The sequence below is a fragment of the Antechinus flavipes genome, chromosome 4, assembly GCF_016432865.1.
Source record: "Antechinus flavipes isolate AdamAnt ecotype Samford, QLD, Australia chromosome 4, AdamAnt_v2, whole genome shotgun sequence".
NCBI lineage: Eukaryota > Metazoa > Chordata > Mammalia > Dasyuromorphia > Dasyuridae > Antechinus > Antechinus flavipes.
Window position 1 is genome coordinate 383,459,515 of NC_067401.1, and position 23,484 is coordinate 383,482,998.

General features: G+C 42.5%; 1 protein-coding gene across 7 annotated transcripts in view; it reads right to left on the minus strand.

The window, feature by feature from the left end:
• NFASC (neurofascin) overlaps positions 1-23,484 on the minus strand; it is a 252,192-nt gene that overhangs the window by 35,507 nt on the left and 193,201 nt on the right. For 4 of the 7 annotated variants that reach the window (XM_051998549.1, XM_051998551.1, XM_051998548.1 and 1 more), the window contains 8 exons: positions 22,755-22,799; positions 20,701-20,802; positions 18,179-18,376; positions 16,978-17,048; positions 13,746-13,968; positions 8,436-8,558; positions 6,989-7,162; positions 4,273-4,287 (listed from right to left, as the gene is read on the minus strand). In XM_051998549.1, coding sequence (XP_051854509.1) covers positions 4,273-4,287; positions 6,989-7,162; positions 8,436-8,558; positions 13,746-13,968; positions 16,978-17,048; positions 18,179-18,376; positions 20,701-20,802; positions 22,755-22,799 — 951 coding nt within the window. Of the gene's footprint in view, positions 1-4,272; positions 4,288-6,988; positions 7,163-8,435; positions 8,559-10,175; positions 10,381-12,208; positions 12,325-13,745; positions 13,969-16,977; positions 17,049-18,178; positions 18,377-20,700; positions 20,803-22,754; positions 22,800-23,484 lie in introns of all 7 variants that reach the window. The other 3 variants (XM_051998554.1, XM_051998552.1, XM_051998553.1) reach the window with 2 other exon arrangements.

A 23,484-nucleotide genomic window follows, 5' to 3' on the forward strand; every position in this document is an offset into this window, starting at 1 on the left:
TATCATTTTACCTTTTTTGACTTCCATAGCTCAGAAGGTGAGTTTGCAACCCACTAAACACCCATCTTTTTTTTTTTTTTTTAACGAATTACTGCTGTCTACCCATGATCTATCCCTTTGATTTTATTATACTCATGAAACTGATTTTTTTGTACCTATGTTTGAAATTTTACATTTATCCCTACTGAATTTCACCTTATTAGATTCAGTCCAATGCTAACCTTGTCTAGATATCAGCTGTCATCCACTATGTGATTCAGGGATAGAACCCTTCAAAAACTCAGTGGGAACATGACCGGGATCATTGTAATTAGCAGCTATGGACCTGATTTTTATGAGATGTTGATCAGAAGTCATCATTATTCTAATGGGTCCAATTTGGGAAGGAAATAATTCTCCCAAGACAGGGGCTAGAACAGGCATTCTTAATTTGGATCCATGAACTTATTTGTTTAATATTCTGATAACTATATTTAGTATAAAATTTAATCAATTTGATTTTTTCCCTAATAACATTGATAATTGTATTTAAGAATAGCTGGTTTCTTTTATAATCCTGTACATTTATTTTGTATTTAAAAGCATTATACTCAAAAGAAAATCATAAGCTTCATCACATTGAGAAGGGATCATGACACAAAATGTTTAAGAACTCATGGCTTGGAGAAAAACAGAAAAAACAAAAAAAAGGATAAAGGTTTCAAACACAGACTCACATAGAACCTCAGAATGGGGAGGGAGCTCAGAATGCACTCAGTTCAACCTGTAATTAAAAATCAATCCCCTTTATTCTATCCTTTTTCAAGTGGTCATTTACCCTCCTCTTGTCAATTGGCAGTGAGTAATCCTTGCCTAAAGGTAGCCAGGTAGTACCATGCTTAGAGAACTGAATCTGGAATCAGGAACACCTGAGTTTAAATCCAGCCTCAGATAATTATTAGCTATGTGACTCTGGGCAAATCAAACTTCAACTCTGTTTCAGTTTCCTCACTGTAAACTGTAAACTGCTTCAGTTTCGTCACCTGTAAAACAGGAATAATGGTAGCACCTTACTTTTCATGGATGTTATGAGGATAAAATAAGATATTTGTAAATCATTTAGCACAGTACTTGGAACATAGTAAGCATTTAATAAATGCTGATTTCTTCCTTCCTTCCTTCCTTTCTTTCCTTCTCTCTTTCATTCATTCATTCATTCCTTCCTTCTTTTCTTCCTTCTTTCTTTTCCTTCCCTTCCTTTCCTTCTTTCCCTTTCTTTCTCTGTTATAGAATCAAAGAATTTCAGAGTTAGAATGAACCTCAATTCATTGGTTCATTAAATCCATGTGCCTCCCTCCCCCAACCTATGAGTGTACCACAAGGCACCATCCTGGGCCTTCTCTCTCAGTCTCAATGGCTGCCATGTCTATGCAGATGACTCCAAGACTTGATTTCTCTTCTGGGCTCTAGGATCACATTGCCAAGTATTTACTGCCTATGTCACTACTTGTACCACAGGCAGCTCAAACTCAACATAGCTTTCTCCCCAAACCTCCCTCCCTCCCTAATTTCCCTACTTCTACTGAGGATACATCATTTTTTCCAGTCATCCAGATTCAAACCTTCCACTTCATAACTCAATTCTTTACTTTCTCTTACCTTCCCTCTCAGTCAATCAGTTACTAAGTCTTTTTTATTTTATTTCCATGACATTTCTTCCATCCCCTTCCCCCTATGTAGCCACATTTCTACTTCAGTTCTCATTACATCTCACCTGACTACTGAAATAACCTTCTAATTAGTCTCTTCTTACCAGTCCACACAGCTTCCAAATTAATACAGGTCTGAACATGTTATTCTCCTGCTCAAAAAGTTCTACTGGTTCCCTACTTTTTCGAGGATAAAAAACAACTTCATTTCATCGGCATTTGAAGTCTTTCTCCAGCCTATCTTTCCTAGCTTTTTTAAAAATGTCTTTTCCAGTCGCACACATTATGTTTTCACCAACACAGTTTTCTTTTGGTCCCTTGTATAGGAGACTTTTCTTCCCTGTGCCTTTGCATAGATTATTTCCTTGCACCGTCTATTTCTCATTTTTGGAAAGTCCTCCTTCCTAATTCACCTCCCTAGGAATTCTAGTTTGCTTCAAATCTCAGCTCAACTATCTCCTCTTATATGCGTCTTTTTGTGATCCCACAAGATGCTCCCACTCTCCTAAATCACTTTGTATTTATTTCCCAAATATTTTGTACTTGCTTGATATGTACAATTTACATCCCCCAATAGAATTCAAGCTCCTTAAGAGCAAGGAGTGTTTTATTTATGACTTTATATTTTCAGTCCCTAACACAATGCTTGGCACATAGTAGGCTTGCAGGTTGAGCAAAGTGAATCGAAACTTAGATACATCAATGATGAGCTTCTCTCTGGCCTACAAATTCATAAAATATCATAAAAAATTAGACAAGGATCTCTATCTAGTCCAACTTGGTCATTTTACAGATGACAAAACTAAGCAGAGTGAGCGAGTGACTTCTCTAAAATCACATAGCAAGAAAGTAATTGCAGTTAAAGCACAAACACATTGTGATTTCTGGTTTAGTGCTCTTGCTGTTGGAACTCACTGCCTCTTTAGTTTCCTCTGCTTTCTCTTCTTTTGCACAGCCTTCCCTCACATAAATGCAGTTTACTTGCATATCTAACATGGCATCACCTCTTTGATGTCATGCTCCTCTTGGAGAATGAAGGACAAACAACAACCATAAGAAGGATGCTCCCTTAGACTGGTGCTGGTATTGAATGGCCACCAGTGCCCTATGCAGACTTTGGTAGAAGTTGAGCTCTCTGGGAAAGCTCTGGGTAGGAAGGGTGCATGGTAGCAGAGGCACCAATCATGGCCTTCAACCCTGCTCTTTTATTCCCAATTGCCTCAGTTCAAGAACTTCCTGACTATGTCTGTCTGTGCACAGATCCTGGTTGGTTCTAGGGATTGGTGGAAGGAACAATTCCAGGAGGAGATGAATCTCTAGCTGACAAAGAACAAGACTAGAATACAAACAGAAGGAAGCAGGGAGATGCAAAAGCAAAGAGAATCAACCCAAATGAAGGTGGGGAAAGGGAGAAGGATAGGAACTAACCCAGTGGTAAAAGGTCTAATTTTTCTTTCTGAGTGGAGTAAAAAATAATCTCTTTAAGAAAACTCTATTCCTGGCTTCCCAGTCTGCTCTTTCAGGGTTACTTCCTAGTGATCTATACTCCCACTGAACTGCTAAGCCCTTTTCCCAGCCCTCATATACTGTCAGTTCTAGATCCATTTCCCTGATCCAGACCAATTCCCATTTCCTACATGGTAAAACTGAGATTCAAATGGGAATTCAGGCTAAAGCAAGGAAGGGACCTTAGGAGACATTTGCCTTATTTTTTTTAAGTCAGAGTTTAGTGGAAGACTCTTGAATAGCTCTCAAAATCCCAGAGATAAGAATTTGTAGGGAGGAATTGAAATTTGGCCACTCTGGCTATCATTTTGACCAGATACCATCCTTACTCCCACTTTTTATTCCCTCCCATTCAAAAGCTGCCTTTCAGTTTTCTAGACTGGGGGCTTTCGTTAAAGCAGTTTGGCTTCCTTGGGAGGCAGAGAGCAGTTATCACTCAGGGGCCAATAGGATTAGAGCCCCCATTAAGACAGGCAGGGAAGGCCCTATTCAAGACTGCATTCAAGGAGGCCTCCATGAGGCAGCCCCTCATCTAGCAGCAGAACCAGCACTGGGCACCCATGCAGCATGCACACTACTCTTACCCCATTTCCCCATTTCAGTGGCTGGGAACAAGACCAGGTGGGAAGGGCCAGGGATGGCCTAGTCCCTAATACTATCTGTGACCCTGGAGGGCATTTCTCCTCCACACTCTAAGACTGCCTTCTTGGACAAATTCACTAGTTGCTCAGCCAGACCTCCACAATTGATGGTCAGTAATCTCCAAGGTATAAAGTAGAGCAGTCAGCAGTCCTAAGGTCAAAGGTTTGGGGGAAGAGATCTGTTCCCTTCAAAGCTGTCCTCTTCTCTGTGTGGTCTCCGGGACACTGATCCATGGCTTAAGTAAGTGTTGGGTGGCTTTGAATGCTCCCCTGGACAAGGCCCTTTCCTCTGGGCTTTGTCTCCAGCCACTGAACAGGACAATTGTAATCCATGCTTTGGCATTAGATCCTCCCTGGCCTCCCCCACCCTGGATCATCCTGGGCTCCTCCTGCACCACCCCATGCCATGCTGGTTACCTCCTTGGCTGGTACGATACCTGGGGTTGGAGTAGCTTCAGAAACAGCACCCAAGTGGGGGGGAGGAAGGAGAGAGAAGGGCAAGGGAAGGAAGAGAAAACAGAGGCACAGGTGAAATCACAGGACAAGCACATGGAGAAGGTCTGGGGTTAAACACTGCATGGTGAGACTGAGGGGGACAGTGGTCTGTGGCCCCTCTTCCTTCGGGCCCATATGCCAGTCCACTTCAATACCAGCTAACACTTGGCAAATACTTCCAGCTTCCCCCAATTGGTCTGAATGGTCGCGCCAGCTCTGAACATGTTTGAACAGAATTTTTTTCCTCTCGGGTTATGGGGCTATTTCATGAATTAGGAGTTGAGGTGGGGTATCTATCTATTCTAATGTTCTCCCAGCAGATCTTAGAGCTCAGAAAGTCACAAGAATGGGTCAAGAAGCCCCTTATCCTCCTGTTCCTATTACCCATAAAAGTGCCGACCTTGTCAAGGTGTGATTTAGAGGACTGGGAAAGTACCCCATGATATTAGAGATAGAGAGCCTCACCATAAGAATGGATCTTACAGCACTAAGTGGAATAGATTGGGTTTGGGGGAGGGAGAGAGAGGAGCACAGCTGGCTTGGGCTATTCCCAGATCATCCTTGGGACTTTTGGTAGGACAGAGATGCTGACAGTGGCTCTGGAGTGCCTTTGCTTGTCCTTTGCCCCTGAGTTTTTTCTCAAACCCATTAGATTGAGGGCCCTAAGTTACAATCCAGGATTCATGGCAAAAACCCAAGCCTGAGAGAAGGTCTTGCTTTGTCCTTTTATCCCCTAGAGCTGGTGAACTTTTTCTTTGCTAGCCACAATGGAGCTTTATCTGCTTTTCTGCATCTGATCTGGGGGTGGGCTGGGCAGGCAGAGGAGGAGGAGGAATGTTTATCTCCTCCTGGGTCCTTCTCTGATGTGGGCCATCAAGCCTGCATGTAGTCTCCACCTCCTCCAGGAAACGTGCCTGCCAATGCTCAGGGGCAGAATGACCCAGCCTTCTGATGATTACTCTCTCCAGACCAGGGAGAGCATTCCTCCATCAGCTTATTTCCAAGTTATCTGTGTCCTTTGTCTACCTCATCTCCTGCCACCGCCAGAGCTGAACTGTTGAACTTTGAACATGATTGAACAGATTTTTTTCCTCCTGGATTCTGATGCTATTTCATGAATTAGCTAGTTATCTTTCTAGGAGTTGAGGTGCAGTATTGGTCTATCTCAGTGTTCGCCCCGCAGATCTTAGAGGTCAAAAAGTAACAAGGATGGGTCAAGAAGCCCATTTCACTCCTGTTCCTATTACCTATAAAAGTGCTGACCTAGTTAAGATGGTATGACTGTGATTTAGTGGGCTGGGAAAGTACCCCATGATATTAGAAAGATGGAGAGCCTCACCATAGGAGAAAGGGGTGTGGGTCCTATCCGGTATCTAGGGCCAGGCAAGTAAGGGAGTCAAAAAGCTCTTTAGGGTTGGAAATTTAAGGGATTTCAAGGAGTCCTTTCAGATGAATTTGTGGGATGTCTAGATAAGTCCAAGGACACTGATAAGGGAGGCTGGAAGCTTCCTTGAGCTTTTGGAACAGTCCTGGATGTTAGTCTCTGGAGGTACATAAGGATTTTCTTCCTCTATAAACTGGATCAGACAATTTGGTGGCTTTCAGGACCTCACATAAACCCTATTCTTCTCCTGGATAAGACCTTTTTGGCAACAGAGAGTGGCAGCTCTGAGTCTGAGATCCTTGGCGGACAGCTAAGCAGCAGCTGCCCCTAGTGAATTTCCCCTCAAGACACAGCTTGGATCTTGGTGTTCAGCCAGACTCATCCTGTAGGGTAACAAAACCAACGTTGGTACCTTACACTACTAAATGATTTGGGCTCTTAGGGAAGTTGGCTTGGGAGATGCCCATCCCCCAGCCCACTTCCTCCTCCTGCTTTTTTTTGCCCATTATAATGTGACCTTGGAGACCAGAGACTATGTTTTTTCCTTTCTTTGGCTCCCCACTGCTTAGTACAGTACCTGAGATATAGTTAGCATTTAATAAATGCTACTTCCTCTCACTCAGGTTGCAGAACTGCCTTCACCCATTTTTTTCCTGAAGAGCAGCTACAGAAGATCACTTGCAACCTAGACCTTCAATCTAAGCCCATCACTGCTTCCTATCCATCCAATTCCAAGAAGTCCCATACTAAGGCCAGAGTTGATCCTGGCTAAGTACTGGATCCTATGAAAAAGTTTGGGGTCTCAGGATCCACACGAATATTATTATCACTATTGTTATTTCCTTAGATTAGTGAGCACACACATTACTCATGGTATTCCTGTAAGAGATTTATTTCCAAAGCAACTTCCCTCGCCTATCAATTCCTTTCATCCTCCTCTTATCCCTATGAGAAAGAATAGACATTAAAGGACCTTTCTAAAGATCTACATCAGAACTTAAGAGTTGTTCTAGAAGCCAAGTAGCCTAACTCAGGCCCAGTATGGAGTACTCTTTAACAGGTTGAGCAGATATAATCTCTTTAGCTGAGAAGAAATCTTCTGGGATCTTGTTACCAAGGATGTAGTAGAGATGCTACATGTGGATGTAGGAGAAAAAAATGGTTTGGTTCATGTCAATAGACAACTAATTAAGTCAGGATCATTAGCTTCTGCTTCTTGCTGTATCATCCCCTTCAGATGCTCATCCAACCTCAAGTTGGATCACCAAACTTACCTTCATTTGGTGGAGCTGGAGACTCCTCCGTGACCACTTCTCCGGGACCCACTTGGGTCCTGGCACTGAGTGAGAAGCGGTATCGGGACACAGGGTCTGCTCTCTGTATTGAGAACTTAGTCTGATTGGGAGAGAAGGTCTCAATCACAGCCTTCCCTGTCTTGGTTCCATTAACTGGAGAGAAAAAAACAGAGCAGAGTGTTTTTCACTTTGAGGGTCCTTTAAAAGAAAACTGTGGAAGTTGGCAAGTGACTATGGGGACTAGAAGAACTGTCCAGCTTCAAGGCAGTTGGGTTTAAAGGCAGGGGCTTGGCCACAATGGTTTCTTGAGTTCTCCGAAGCCACACAGTTCCCATTTTCACCCTGCTACCATCATCCCTAGTAAGCAACTGCTCCTATTTAGACTAAGTCTTAAAGTCTCTCTGGACATTTAAGCATTATAGAGGATACATCTAAGTTCTGAATTTATCGGTTTCTAAAAAAAAAAAACCCAACAAAACTTAATACAAAGTCATTGGGCTTGATTTCAAGGATTACTGGCTTCTTTCTTAAAGGGCCCATTCAATGTACTTTAAAGGATTCAGGGGTCAGACTTAAAAGTCCCATTCTGAACAGTACAAAAAGTCTATTGTTAGACAACTGTAATGATCAAGAAAGTAAAGGAGCCTTTAAGCTTCCTGAAGAACTACTGTACCACCTATTTTTAGTTCTTAGAAACTCTGGAGATCTCAAAAATAATGAACTCTTCTGATACTTTGGTACCCCAGGGAGGTAACTTCGATGGAGGGCAAGAGAAGCTAATCCCAGATTTCTTCTCATTCCACTTTTCCTCGGCACCTGGGTTTAGATCACTTTCCTTTGCTGTGATCTCTCTCCTGCCCCCCATTTATCTGTCTGTCTCTCTTTCTCTCTGCTTCTCTATTTCTCTGCTCTGTATTTCTCTTGTCTGCCTGCTCTGTCTTTCTGTCTCTGACTGTGTGTCTGTCTCCACCTCTCTCTGTCTCTATATCTCTCTGTATGTCTCTGTTTCTATATCTCAGTGTATCTATTTCTGTCTCTTCCTCCTTCCCTCCTTCCCAACCCTTCCCCCGCCCCTTCATCCCTCCCTTTCTACTTGTTTGTATGTTTCTTTGAAAGCCCTTGAGTCTTGGGAGCCTGGATCTACTATAAGTCCTTTTCTCTTCCATTCCATCAGTCTGGGAGTTTTCCCAAGTCAGGCACTATTTATTTTTAGACTGGGAGTTTCTCGTGGGTGCAATCGTTTCTTCTATCAGACTGAGCCCTTTGAAGTATCTTTCTTTTAAATCAAAGAAAGTGGTACTGGCTCTTTCACAAAGAGGCTACTCAGTACATGGGCTTCAGTCTGATTCCTTGGCAGTGAGAGGTTAGAATGGGGATGGTCTTTTCCAGATAAGGAGGAGGCATGGGGAGGATGAACCATACATACAGGCAAGATATTTAAGATTGTATCCTGTCAGGATCCCATTGGGGTGTTCAGGGTGATCCCATTCCAGGTTGATTGTCTCCAGGTTGGGCTGTCGGACTCGGAAACGTCTGGGGGCACTGGGTACTTGGGGAAGGAGGAGAGAGCAGGGGAGAGGAGTGGAGGGGCAGAAGGGCAAAGGGAAAGACAGGAAAAATAAAACACAAGCATGAAGGTAACTGAAACTGCCCAGTTTCTAGATCAATATATGTTGGATTAACTACTATAGGAATGAAGAATTAAAAACTAGATGACCACGAATTGGAGGCAGGGGCCCCAGGCTTGGGAGTGGTGTTTTGGGACACATATAACTTTGAATCTTTGCCACTAAGCTCAGGGATCCTTAAGAATCAATAACCAACTTGCAAACACTTAAATGAGGATTGACTGAGTGTTGATCATGCCCCTAGAAGGATACTAAGTTACTAGAGAATTCTTTTGAGATTGAGTAGGGTAGCTGTTCCTTTTTTTTTTTTTTTTTTTTTTTTAGCAATTCGGTGTGAATTTACAGTGAAGATCTGTCACTGGACAGAAACATGAGATGTGATTACTGGGAGACAAGAAGCTCATGGCGGCGTCTTTTGAAATTAAGAGGAAAAAGGGAAGTGAAGGGATGGGAGATCCAAGATGGAAAAAAGAAGGGAAAGAAAAAAGGAAGAGAGAAGAAAAGGAAAGGAAGAAAAGAAGAAGTGAAAAATCAGGAAAGTATGGCAAACAGAAAGAAAACAGAAGAGGTGAGAAATCAATGACTATGAGCATGTTCTCAGATAAATTCTAGTCTCCTAAACAAAGCTGGTCCCATTAACTAATAGGCTCAATCTGGAGCATAATGTAATATAACATAATATATCATCATATATTAAGAATATGGGTTCAAGAGCATAGTATAATATAACATAATATATCATATCATGTATCAAGAATCTGGGTTCAAATTTCAGCCCTACCATTTGTTAACAAATTACTTAATTTCCTTGTGCTTTAGGTTTGTCATCCACTTATAAAATGGAGATATATGATAGACATCATTTCTCTCAAAAAGGTGCTTTTGAGCATCAAGTGAGATAACATAAATAACTGATTTGTAAACAAAGTGTTAACACAAACATGAGTGATGTTCTGACTAGTTCTGACAAGGGTTTGTTATGTGATGTTGGACAAATCAACTGAATCTCTCAGTTTCCTTATCTATAAATTGGACAAGTGGCTTCTAAGATTCCTTCCAGCTCTAATAGGTTGTATCTTGCTACACGATCCCTGTGCAGGGAAGCGCAAATTAAAGGCTTTCTGGTGATGGGAGAGAGTTCAGGAGATTGTGTTCTTATGATACTGACAAAGCTGCTGTATCTCTTTTGAATTGGGGTCCTTCAGGGATTCATGGTTGAATGAGCTGTTTGTCTCTGGTCATAGAGAGCCTGGGAGCCAGTTGAGGATCTGGGTGGTTCCCTTGGGAGTCAGTCTGTAATCTCAGATCTGGAATTGTCCCATCCAGTCCCGAGCAGCTTTCCTCTCTACGGCCCTTCTGCTGGAGGTCACCCAGACCAGTCAAGGAGATTCCAGAGGGTCACGGGTTCCCCCAAAGTCACGTGGATATCGGCTTGCATTGTCCCGTGCCAGCTGATACGGAAGCAATACCGACTTGACCAGGGCTGGTCAGGGTGGTCGCCCTGCTCCTGCCCGAGTGGTATTGCCATGGAGACCTACCTCCTTCTGGGGTGGTGAACTCCTTGACTTCACTGCGAGGCCCATCGCCTCTCCCATTGACCACAACCATCTCCAGTTTGTAGTTGCTGTAGGGGAACAGGCTTGACACTACACCCCGGGCTCGGTCACTGGAGAAACTGGCAAATTGTCTCTTTTGAGACACCCAGAGGCCCTTCAGCAAGCTGCTCTCCCTCCAGAAATAAGCCTTGGGGACAAAGGCAGACCAATGAGAGGCCTGCCGTCCCAGCTTTCTGGTTAGTTGTTAGTGGTTGGCATTGGCTGCCTTTTAATTTGACTCAGAATTGTCTCCAAATCCCAGAATCTTCCGCACAGCCTCAGCACCCAAACTTGAGGGTGGAGGTATAGCCGTGAAAAGGCTGAGTGAGCACACGTTTATGGCAGATACGTGAAATATCTTGTTGGTCTCATTCATTTTCCGATCCATGTCACCTCCTGGGAACGGTGGGGAGGCAGGATGGCTAAATGTGTGCCTCTGCTCGTCCACACTGGGGACATATCTATAAGGCTCTGTCAAGCTCTGTTCAGTGAGTCAGCCACAGAGTCATAAATAAAACCCAGGAGTCCAGAGCAGAAGGAACTCTGCCTTGTGCTCGAAGATCACACCTCAAACTAGCTAAGAAACAAGTGGAGGATTTTAGCTGAAAATCTGAATTTAGGAAGATACCAACTTAATCCCTCGACACCAAATGGTTTCTATTGAAACCCTTTGGTGATATTTAGGAATAGGCTAGACAACCGCCTATCTGGGATAGGTTAGATAATATTCTTTCTAGAGACAGGGAGATGGACAGGAAGATTATTAAACAGAATCTTCCTTTATTGGGGTTACTGTGGATATATCAGACATAGGATTCAACTGAATGACTTCCTAAGGTTTTTTCCCCTAATTCTAGGATTCTGTAATATGATATTGTAATAAGGGAAAGTGAATGTTCTAGATTTACAACAAGTGGTGGAAAGTAGTGATCACCACTCCCTGTCTCCATACCTTGTCCTCCCTCCTTCCTCCCTTGCCAGTGTTATTTGCAGCTTTCAGGGCTCATTAGGGAGCAAGTTCAGGCTTAAGTGGGAAGGAGGTCAGAGTTAGGAAACTTTTAATGCTCTCTCAACTCTGGGCAGAAAATCACCAAGAGAAATGGATTGGGTGAGTATGTGAGCAAACAAGCTTTGAGTTAAGAATTTCTCTCAATGTCTTTTCTTACCCTACTTACCTACTTTATTTCCCAGGAATGGAAAATAAATTCATTCCCACCCCGGCTTGCCCAACAGCCAACTCTGAATGATCCCACTGATCACACACCAGACAATGGGAGTCCAAGGTTGGTCTCCACTAACCTTTAGTTATAAACCTTCCCCACCCCATGCCCACCCCTACTTTCACCTGAGCTATACAAGAGGACTCATTTGAGAGTTTGCCCCTCTTCCCTACTCTGCAGAAGGACTGGCTAATGAGCAGAGGTGTTGCAAGAAGTCTTGGACCTGGGTTCTACATACTCCACCCAATCAGTCCCTGGATAATTGAGAGTTGGCTGTGATTATACCAAGGAGTTGGAGATCTTTTAGCTGCGTTCTCAGTTAGTTTGGGATTTAAAAACATTTATGTTGGGGGAGGAGAGGGAGGTGGGGAAAGTAGTCCAGAAGCAATTACAGAGATGGGGTGAGGAGTGTCTCAGAGGTAGCACAGCATCATTTTCACACCTATATGAGGGCTTACACATACCCCGTGTATAACATGTGATAAACTATGCTATGCCAATCCAAACTGACTCCTCGTCACCCTCTGCTAGATAAATCCATCCCTCACGAGAAGCCTTAAAGGAGACTGGTGATGACCTGGATAGTGGTCTGAAAAAAGAATCCCAGGTACCCATTTTTGCTAAGATTAGCTCTCCCAGCTGGGTTGGCAAACCTGCCCACCCCATCCAGAATTAGTGTACCAGCCATCTGCTGCCCCCCAGTCCCTGGTTAGTCAGCAGGGCAGTTAGGCAGGGCCAGAAGGCTGGCTTGCTCACTCGATACTCTCTAAGCTGACCCTGGACCGTGTCCAGGTAGACTCGGTTCCACTGAAGGCCGATGGCTGTGCTGTTCAGGACTCGAACTTTTACGTCAGTGGGTGCGGCCCTGGGATCTGAAATGTGGGGGAAGAGAGATGAGCCCTTGATTACGCAGATGGAGTCACAGTGACTGCCTGTGGCCCCTTGAAATCCTTTCTGGACTGTTTTTTCCCACAGTGACTCCCCACAAGCCTCCAGCAAACTGTGAAAAAGAATCCTGATGTCAGAGAACGGGCTCCCCCAATTAAACCAGGAGGTCATCAAGGGCAGGGAATATCTCTTCTTTCTCAGGGTTTCTTCCCCAGTACCCATCCCTGGCATCCGAATGTAGTAAACTGCAGGATATGTGTGTGTGGGTAAACTTCCTGATGGAAGAGCTTCTTTCCTACCTGTTGAAGATTTCCTTACCTTTCCCACAGTGTCTATAGCCTTCAAACATCTCATCATGGCCAAGGCTACCCTGGAAAGGAACCCAAACCTCCCATCCCCTCCAATGGAGATAATGGCCTTGGAGGATCTCTTTCCTCCTAGTAAGAAGGTTAAGTTATTCCCACTGGGCTCTAAATGGCAATCTCTGCCTCATCTCCCCATTTAAAAACAAGCATGAACAGAGATCTTGGTGGGTAACAGGTTCATGCCTTTCGACAGAGACCTATGTTTTTCTATCTGGAGACTGTTGGCCAAGAAGGCAGAGAAGAACAAAATGGATCCCTACCTGTTGATTTTCTCTATTTGTGTTCTCAGATGGTCTCTAGAAGCTCAGTCCTGAGTCAAGCTTTTCCAAGAAGTATGAGCCTCTTCTCCATTCCATTTTGTCAGTGTGGACATTCCAATAGCCACCTCCCAGATCAGACCTAGTCCCAACTTTAAATCCCTCTCTAAAGAGAGACATCCATCACAGGATGGGGGAGACAGCTCATCTCTCTATATGACACCAGATGATACTCTGGAGACCTTAATATTTCCCTACATCTAACATTGGGGTTAATCCATGAGGTCCCAACTTTAAATCTCTCTTTAAAGAGAGATGTCCAAGATAAGAGGGGGAGACAGCTCACTCTCCTTATGATACCAGATGATACTCTGGAGACCTTAATATTTTCTGGGATTAATCCATTGAAAGACCAACAAGTCATCCTGGGGGAGAGTTCAGGGGCACAAAGGCAAACACACAAGTGCTCAGGATCCTGATGCTTTCTTTGCAGATCATCTGTAAGACCTGGATAGACCCTAGCTTAGTGCTAGCCCTCAACTGTCTCTGCTCTCATTTCTGCTTTGATTTGCAAGCTCTTGGCTTGAAGTCATGATGGCATGCACATAGGTGCCCGGACCATGGCTGGAAGCAAGCCTGGCCACCATGCTCTTAGACGGCCTTCATTTGGGTCTCCGTGGCTAAAAATCTGAGGGTACTTCCTCTAACCAGTGGCTTCCCCCTGGAGAACAGGAGGTGGGGTCTGAGGGGTTTTGGTGGGAGAAGACAGAGGAGAGAACTCACAATCTTCCCCAGAGTAGCCAATGACGGTGTCTGGCTCGGGTCCCTTTCCAAAATCATTCTCCGCCTGCACTCGGATCTCATAAGGCACGTAGACAGGGGTCGGCGACACCGTGTAACGGGAGCCCCATACCGTGGCGTTGTTCCAGCTCTCCCTTCCTTCTCGCCGCCGCCACTTAACAATATAGCGGAGGTTGGGTCCGAATGCAGACGTGGCGTTCATGGGCTGAGCAAGAAAGAAACAGAGCAGACAGAAAGGGATAGGGAGGAATCTGGATCACACAACTACCCCCTGTCCTGCTGCCTGTGGCCAATACTCTTCCCTCCCCAAGTCTCCGACTTATAAAATAAAATAGGAGCCAGTGGCCCCTTCCCTCAATGAAAGCCAAGAATTCAATATGGACCTTAGTTAGCACTCATCTCAACAGGAAAGACAAGACAGTGGCTCATGGTCAGGAAGACCTGGTTCAAATCCTCCTAATAATAATCCGTACTGGCAAAAGGAGTTTCTTGAGTTGGACATTCTCTAATCCATGAAATCTTATCTTGAAGTCCTATTCCACTGCAGGGGCAGTTAGGTAGTCCAATGGGCAAGTTCAAATTCAGCCTCAGATACCTATTGATTAGGTGACTCTAGGCACGTCCCTTCACTGTTCCCAAGCTGATGAGAATTAAATAAAATAATGAATCATAAAGTATTTAGCATAGTGCTTGTTACATAGTAAACACTATATAAATATTAAGTATTATTAGCTATTATTATCTGTGGCAAAATTTTAACATAAGTTTACCTTTTTTTTTTTTTAACCACCAAGAATACTTTCTTTTCATTTGTGTTTAGGAAATGTAAACTTGTTCTTAACAGGAGTCTAAGCAATTCTGACTTTAACAGGTAATATTAAAAGCTAGGATGTGTCATGGTAGATAGAGTATTGGGCTTAGGTAGGTCTGGAATCAGGAAGATTCATCTTCCTGAATTCTGAGTTCAAATCTAGCCTCTAACAATTACTAGCTGTGGGAGCCTAGGCAAGTCACCTAACCCTGTTTGCCTCAGTTTTCTCATCTGTAACATGGGGCTGGAGAAGGAAAAGTCAAACCATTCCAGAATCTTTGTCAAGAAAACCCCAAATGGGTCTCAAAGGGTTGGACTTGAATGAAATAACAACACCACCATGGAGGAGCACAAAGAACTTTGGATTTGGAGCTACCTGGCCAGGATTCTAGGTGACTCTCATTTACTGGCCACATCACTTAATTTCTCTGAGAATTAGTCTTTTTCTCTACAAAATGAAAATAAGATTTAAGCTACCTGCCTCTCAGGTGTGTCTTAAGTATCCAGGGAGATGATGTAGGTAGTGCTTTGTAGCCATTTGGAGAAGATTTGGATCTGGGGTTTCACTGGTTCTTAAGAAAGTCTTTGATGAGAAAACTCTCTTTATCAACAACTCATAGTCTCAGAGAGTTATTTTGGGGACAGAGTCACCCAGCCAGTGTGTTAGAAAGGAGACTCAAACTCAGGTCTTCTTGACTCAGAAGCTTACCTCTTAATATGGTCCTTTATAGATATATTCTTTTAATGATATTAACTCAATTTTGAACTACTAAAAGGCCTATTCAAGAGCCCTATCAATATTATAAGTATCATCCTTATTTAACAGATGAGGAAACTGTGTCCCATGGAGAAAGAGTCAAATGGTGGAGCCAGTATCCAACTCCAATTTTCCTGCTTTTACTAAACTGTGCTGTCTTTTTCTATCTATACATTTAAGATGTTATTATTACTATGATAAGGAAAATTCATCTGCTACCTACCAAAAGCAAAAACATGAACCCAAAGGCCAAAAAAAAATACTTTGGATTATTCACTGTTTTGGTTTAACCATGCTATTTTGTGGTGGTTATTATTTAAATCATGTCTCACTCTTCATATTCCCATTTGGGGTTTAATTGACAGAGATATTAGAATTGTTTTCCATTTTCTTCTCCAGCTCATTTTATAGAGGAGAAAACTGAGGCATACAGGGTTAAGTGACTTGCCTAGGGCCACACAACTAATATATATCTGAGGCTGGATGTGAACTCAGCTATTTCTGACTCCAAACCAAGAGTTCTATTCCCTGCATATCACTGCCCTAAGTATGGATGTTAGTACATCACCCATTAGTATGGATGACAGATAAATATTTTTGTTGGTTCCTTTTCTATCTTCCTGGCCATTCTCTTGTCATACTTTTTAAACTCTAGCCATTATCTTCATGTCTCTATATCCCATTCTCCTTAAACACAAACTTGGACTCTGTCTTTGGGTCTCCTGGCTCTAAGACGTGATCTTCCATCATATTTTGTGGGGAATCAGGTCTCCATGCTACAACTCCACCCTGTATCTCGGCACACAAAGCCCACTGCCATCCCCCTTTCCAGATTTCCTTTACGTATAGTCTTTCCCCATGTCTTTTTGTATTTCTACTTCTTAGCACAGTGCCCCACACATAGTAAGAGCTTAATAAATGCTCTCTGTGTATATGCCTTTCTTATCTCCCCCGAAAAGATATCAGCTCCTGGAAAATAAGGGCTCATTGTTTATTCTGTATTCCAAACTCTGGGTCTTGCCTTTAGGGGTAAGGCTGACAATTAAGATTCAGAAGCCATATTATTCTTTTGGGGGCCTTAGAGAATAGGTTGCAGGTCTCTTGAACTATATTTTGTTAGATTTTCTTATCTTAAACATGACCAATGGGAACCAAATGTTGAATGTGATATCAAGCACAGGTGGATGGGATTTTGTGATTCTTTGCTTAGAAGGAATCTTGTGAGGTTATCTGGGTTATCTTCTGCCTCTGGGCAGGCTTCTCTTGAAACCATTCCAGAGAACTGCTTTTATTTTGTTCCTAAAATCTTCCCAGAAAAATATTCCAGACATGTTATGGAAATAGGTCCACTGTCATATTCCAAACAACGACAGAACATCCTTCTCGATATCTAACCTGAAACCCTCTTGGTATATTGGAACACAATTCCCTTGGGTCTTACTACGTGGAGTTCTTCTTGGCCACATCTTTTCATCAGGGACCTTTGTCCCTTCTCCTTTCTATTACTGTTAATTGTTTGTTCTCTGAAATCTCATTCTGCCTTTTCTCTTGCTCAATAAGGAGAGAAGGTAACATTCTCTGGAGAGGGGCTGATGGTCTGGACTACATTGGGTATGGGAGAGGCTACAATGAAAAGAAAATCTTACCGTCCATGTGATTTCCATGTTGTTCTTTCTAGACCCGGCTCCCTTTACATCACCCGGATTGGACTCTGGGGCTGAAATCCAAATAGATATAGTTTACATCTAATGAATACCTCTCTCACTTTGTTACCCAATTCAAAACTCATTCGCCCCAGGAAAGTTCTCTGGATTGCTCTCATAATTGTTTCTCTGTTTTTCTTTTGTATAGATATCCTGCATTACTGTGCACCGGTTCAGATGTTGCCTTGTAAATGAATATTAACTTTCTTTCCTGAGCACATTCTTTGTTTCCCCAATTAAAGCTGGCTATAGCTAGGGGCTCTGTCATTTTCCACATTATTGTCAATCTTTTTCTCTTTCAGTTCTTCACTTTAAAGACTGAAGGAGTGCACACTGTGGGGCATGTTTTGTTCACTGTACAACCAACTCTTCAATGTCCATTTAGGGTCTATCCATCTTTCTGCTTTATTTATTGGAAATGTTTAAGTGCAGACTGGCTTCCTCCTGACACCTGGGATGTTCTGAGGAAATTCAAATTCACTGAAATAAAATATTTAGAATACATAGTGCTTAGCGCATTGCCTGACACAAAATAGGTGTTCAATCAATGTTGGCTGATTGTTATTCAAAATAATTTAAATCACTTATGTATGGTGTCACAAATCATTTGATACAAGGAATTAGAATTAAATTGGATCTCAGAAATCATCTAACACAAACTCCTCATTTACCGAGGCCTCAAGATGATTTGCTCAAAGACACAGAGCTAATAAGTAGTTGGCTTGCTGGGTTTGGGGAATTCTAAGTTCAGTGCTCTTTCCATCATACAGTGGGCCCCACTTCTATTTCCACCAAACATGATTAATCTCTCTCCTTTCCCTTCCTCCTCCCACAACAGAATGTCTCAATCTGATCATTGTTTGGCTAAAGGTAGGGACATAGAATGCCCTGTAATATGCCAGATGCTAGAGAAGGCTACAGACCTGGAGGCAGGTAAGGTAGGGGAAAAGAAGGACTCCACACAGACCTACCCAGTTTATAATCAATTATACCTAGTTGTGAATTTTCAGTGCTATTTTTCATTAGTGCAGTTATTAAGTGTGCATATTGTTGTCCCACCAAATAGCTGACCTTTGCACAATGGCCGCTCAGATATTAGGGTTCTGTTGGGCTGGGAGGGGGAAGGCGAGCTTCAAGCACTCACGTGCACCACTGGTCCTGTATCGCTCCGATGGGAGGCTAGGATGACTGCTTCCAACATCATTGACAGCGATGACGCGGAACTGGTAGTTGACATACGGGGACAGCTGGAGGACTGCTGAATTGACGCTGCCTGGGTGTTTTGAATGGCTATGCCAGACACCGGGCTGGAACTGGTCTTCTTCAAACTGTACAATGTACTCTGAGAGAGGAACGGTAGAGAGGGGAGCTACTGCTGGGGGCGGAACCAGAACTCTTCCTCTCCAAGGAACTATTTATATTACATGCATTTATCACACCCCCAGGAGAACAAGAGTAGGCAAGAAGGATTGTTCCCGAGATAGAGAAGGAGAGACTGAGACTCAGTTATATAAATTAGAGTCTCTGAGTAAGGAGGAACTTTTGAAATCATCTAATCCAACCCAGTCTTGAATTGGAATTCTTTCTATTTTCATTGAAGCTTTTTATTTTCAAAACATATGCAAGGATAATTTTTCACCAGTGACCCTTGCAAAATCTTGTGTTTCAACTTCCTCCCTTCCCCCATTCCCTTTCCTAGAAAGCAAGTAATCCAATATATGTTAAACATGGTAAAAATATGTGTGTGTGTATATATATATATTTATGAATCCAATATAGAAAAATATATATATATATTTATGAATCCAATATAGACATACATATTTATACAAGTATCTTGCTGCACAATAAAAGTCAGATCAAAAAGGAAAAAAAATGAGAAAGAAAATAAAATTCAAGGAAACAACAACAAAAGAAATGAAAATGCTATGTTGTGATCCACAGTCAGTTTCCACAGTTCTCTCTCTGGGTTTTCTTATCATCACAATATTCTTGGAACTGGTCTGAATCATCTCATTGTTGAGAATTGCATCCATCAGAATTGATCATCCTATAATCTGTTATTTTACCGTGTACAATGATCTCCTGGTTCTGCTCTCTTCACTTAGCATCAGTTCATGTAAGTCTCTCCAGGCCTCTCTAAAATCATCTTCCTGATTATTTCTTATAGAATAATCTATTCCATAATAATGAATAGGAATTCTTCCTAAGACATGCCCATTAAGGGAGCTGTCCAATGATGAACAGGGCTGCCTCAGGTAAGGAATGGGTTCTTTATCAATGAGAGCATAAGAGAGGTAGCCGGGCATGTTATTGAGGTCACTTACCCATTAGACTAAATAACTCGAGCATCCTTCCTATTCTGAACTTCCAGTCACCCAAACTCATTTGAAAATTTACAGTGATGGAGATGATTCATTCTAATTCTAAAGAGCCCTGATCACAAGGGAGTTTTTCTTCCTCTCTTTAACCTTTACATATTGCTTCTATTTCTGTCCTTTGGAGCCAAGTAAAATAGTTCTAATCTCTCTTCAACATATTGTTGTTCAGTCATGTCCAGCTCTTTGTGATCTCATTTGAGGTTTTCTTGGCAGAGTCACTTCTCCAGCTCATTTATAGATGAGGAAACTGAGGCAGACAGGGTGAAGTGACAGGCCCAGGGTCACACAAGATTAAGTATCTGAGGCAAAATTTGAACTCAGAAAGATGAGTCTCTCTGACTTTAGGTTGGGCACTGTACCACCTAGCTGCTCCTCTTCCACCTGACAGCTTTTCATATGACTGAGTCTTCTTTTCTCTAAATAAATGAGCATAGTTTCTTCAACTGTTCTATATATGGCATGGCTTCTAGCTTTGAATTTCAAGATTAGTTAGCTATCTTTCAAATCACAAGAGTCTTCTAACCTAATATGGGCTGAGGGTTTTTAAAATTTCTGGACTTCGCATTCTTGACAAATTATTGTCAATATATTATTATATATTTTTTGTTTTATTTTATTTTATGGATTTTTTATTTTTGAATAATATTTTTTGTTTATTTTTATATATTATTATATATGTTATATAATATTATACCTTATATATTAATAATAATATTATATTGTCAATAAAGTTTTTGTTTATGTGGATTATAGCTATTGATATTCACCTTATTAGATACAAAAAATCTTAATGTTATTATGAAAATAATGTTGTCCTTGCAGATCCTCTGAAAGGTATCAGGGATGCACCGATTGTACTATGAAGACTGCTGGTCTAGGAAATGGACTAATCCATTCAATTCTGCCACCGAGTAGCTTTAGACTCACAGAATACCCAGAATATCTGTTAGTGGCAGAATATTGTATTTGCTGGATTTTGCTGGAAGACTTACAGCTTGGAGGATGTCTGAGTAAAGAACTGAGTAGGGGGACTAGGTGCAATGAGTTAGGGGGATCCTAAAAAAAAACTTCATTCATAACAAAGGCTTTCACCTGCCATTCCTGAATAACTCAAAGTGCTCCACATAGGTGTGGCAGCTAGTCCACATACAAAGCAATTGTCCTCAATGTACTAATAGGGTATAGACTGTGGAGATGATTTGCCTGAGTTCATGAAGCAAGGGAGAGACCGGACTGGTTTTGGAAATCCCAAGTTCAGATGTCCAGCCTCCCTCTGTGCACTGACCTGTGATGGGGCTGTTGTTGTCATCCCCAGGGATCCAGGTCAGTCTCACACTTCTTTCCTCAAGGTCAGTCAGCTCTAGGTCTCGAGGAGGATCTGGTCGCTCTGCCAGCAGAGAGAAAGCATACCTATGGATCTCAGAATTAGTGGGATGATCTCCCACCCCCACCCTCCTCCTTAGTCTGTCCCCAGTCCCAATACTGGTGCATGCAGAATGGTCCATCACTGGCCTAAGGCCATCACCCCCAAGCTCAAATTGCTACTTGGTTGTTCTCCTGGGTCAAAGGAGGAATTGAGAAAGACTCCAGCTTCTTCCCAGCCCTTCTCCATTAAGAACTAAAGCCACAGAATAAAAACGGGTAAGATAATGCTCCAACCAGGGATGAAGGCAAAGAAGGGGGACAGTGCTATGTGGGGGCAGATGAGAGTGTTAGGTGCCTTGTGAAGAGGAAGACAATGAGAACATCTCTCTCCCCACCCCCGATGAATGTTTTTAGAGACTACCTCTGTAAGGTGTTAAGAACTGCTGCATCTGACCCTTTTCACAGGTAAAACTGGGCCAGGGGAATGAATGAAGAAAGGGGGGAGTATGGATGGTGGTGCTGGGATGTAACGTGACTCTCCCTATGGGGAAAAATCACTCTTCCTGGCTACATAACACCAGCCCTCTGCAGAATTTGGACAGTACAGGAGAGCCAGTAAACTAAGCACCTGGCAAGAGATCCAGAGATTGGTAAGGCACTGGGAGGATGGTGCAGAGAGGGAGAAAGGAGACAGTCACACAAGGGAGTTCTGAGGCTGCTCAGCAGGGGATACTCAGCACAACCCATCAGTGGAAGTCTACACTGGGGACACATTCATTCTAAGGGTGCAGGAGGGTGATGATTCCCTGAGGTTCTTGTTCTTTGCTCTGCAAGGTTTGAAGGAATCGTGCTTGGGCAGAAGCAGGTGTTAATGGTAGCCCCTGGTTAAAACAATGTAGGTCCCCCAGATGCTTCCTTCCCTTTAACTGTTAGTTATAATAGGTGATATTTATACGGCTTTAAGCTTTGCAAAGCACTTAAGGAGGTTGGGGAAGATAATATTATCTCATCTGATTGATATTATTACTCTCCCCTTTGATTACTATTATTCTAATATTACTATCACTCTCTCTTCCCCATTTTATTAGATAGGGAAACTAAGTCTCAGAGAGATTAATAAACTTGCAGCACATACCACTAGTGGAGTCAGGTTTGGAACCTGTCTTCTTGTCCGTAAATTCCCCCTTTCCCTGCCTTATGTGCAACCAGTGTGATTTGGAGGTAGGTGTGGGGAAGCTAAAGTGAAGTGGTCAAAAGACTTTCACCTACTCTCTGTCTTGTCTCCAATGCCTATTTTAGTTAGATATGAATATGTGTATATATATAAGTATATAAATACATCTATGTGTACAGAATATATGTATGTGTGTATTTAATACATATATGTATTATATATGATTTAAACTTGAATATAAATATTTTATTCCATACATATTACATATATAAGTTTATTTTATAAACATAAATTGTCCCCATTAGACTATAAGGTCTAAGGAAGGCAGGAATCACACCTTTCTAGCTTTGCACCTCCTTTACTGCCTCATATAATATCTGTACAAGTGATCTTTCATTAATGATTGTAGAATAGAATGACCCTGAATGAGAAGTTGGGGAGAAGAGGAGATAGGGTTCACCTAAGAGATATGGTCAGGGTGGGGAAAGTCCTTTGGAGTGAGGGGCTTTGGAGAGAGGATAAAGGATCGCTTCTAAAAATGATCTGAAGCTTATGGAGGGCTTACAGCTAAGGGTTAGGGACAAGGATAACCTGGAATAGACAGGTGATCATATGGAGAGAAAGAGAGAAACGGAAGCTTAAAAAGAGATGAGAATGAGAAGTTGCCTTCCTGAAAGTAGGATAAATCAAATCTCCTCCCGAATCTCCCATCTTCCCACTTCTTCCTCCCACCAGGCCCACTTTCCCCTTCTCTTAGTGAGGGCTACAGTGAGGAGTCTACTGAGGTTACTACCAGTTACCTTTGGGCAGGGGAGCCATACGGTTAGTTGGAGCAACCTGAGCAGCTGCAAAGGTAAGACAGGTTAACCAGGTTAGTGGTATTGTTTAAGTCGATCTTAACAAGTGGATCTTGTCTCTTGCTTGATTGGGCAGAATGTCTTCATGTTGAAAGCCTCAGGGCCTTCATCATCTCTGCAGGGAGGGTTAATGACAGTTTTAAAAACCCACTTCCACCAAAACTCAAGGGGCTTGGCAGAGGTGACCATTAATTCCATTTTACAGATGAGGATAATGAGACTGAGGACCCTACGACTATTCAACTTTTAGTCACCTCCATTAGGTTGTGATGGAAGAATTCAGGCTCAGCTGGAAAAAAGACCACCATCAGGCATTATCCGTGAAGAAAATTTGGAAGACAATATAATTGGTGACTGCCTTTCCAGGGGGATTTTTCCCCAAGAGAACATATCCCATCAACATAGTTGAAAGGATGGGGCAGAGATTAGTTCCATGGGACTTTAGGAAGTTCCAACAAAAAACAGGATAGAAATGGGAGGGCAAGCTCTATGGACAAACCCAGAGTTCATTCTTCCTTTAGTCAAAGGCTGTTTAATAGTTAATCAGCTTAGTTGTGTAGGGTTAGCTGTAAGAGGGAGGAAACAAAACAAAATGCAACAACCCAAAGCAAGAAAATCTTCCCCACTTCTCTGCACAGTCAGGCATTGCTTAGATAATTATTTTGGGTTTTGT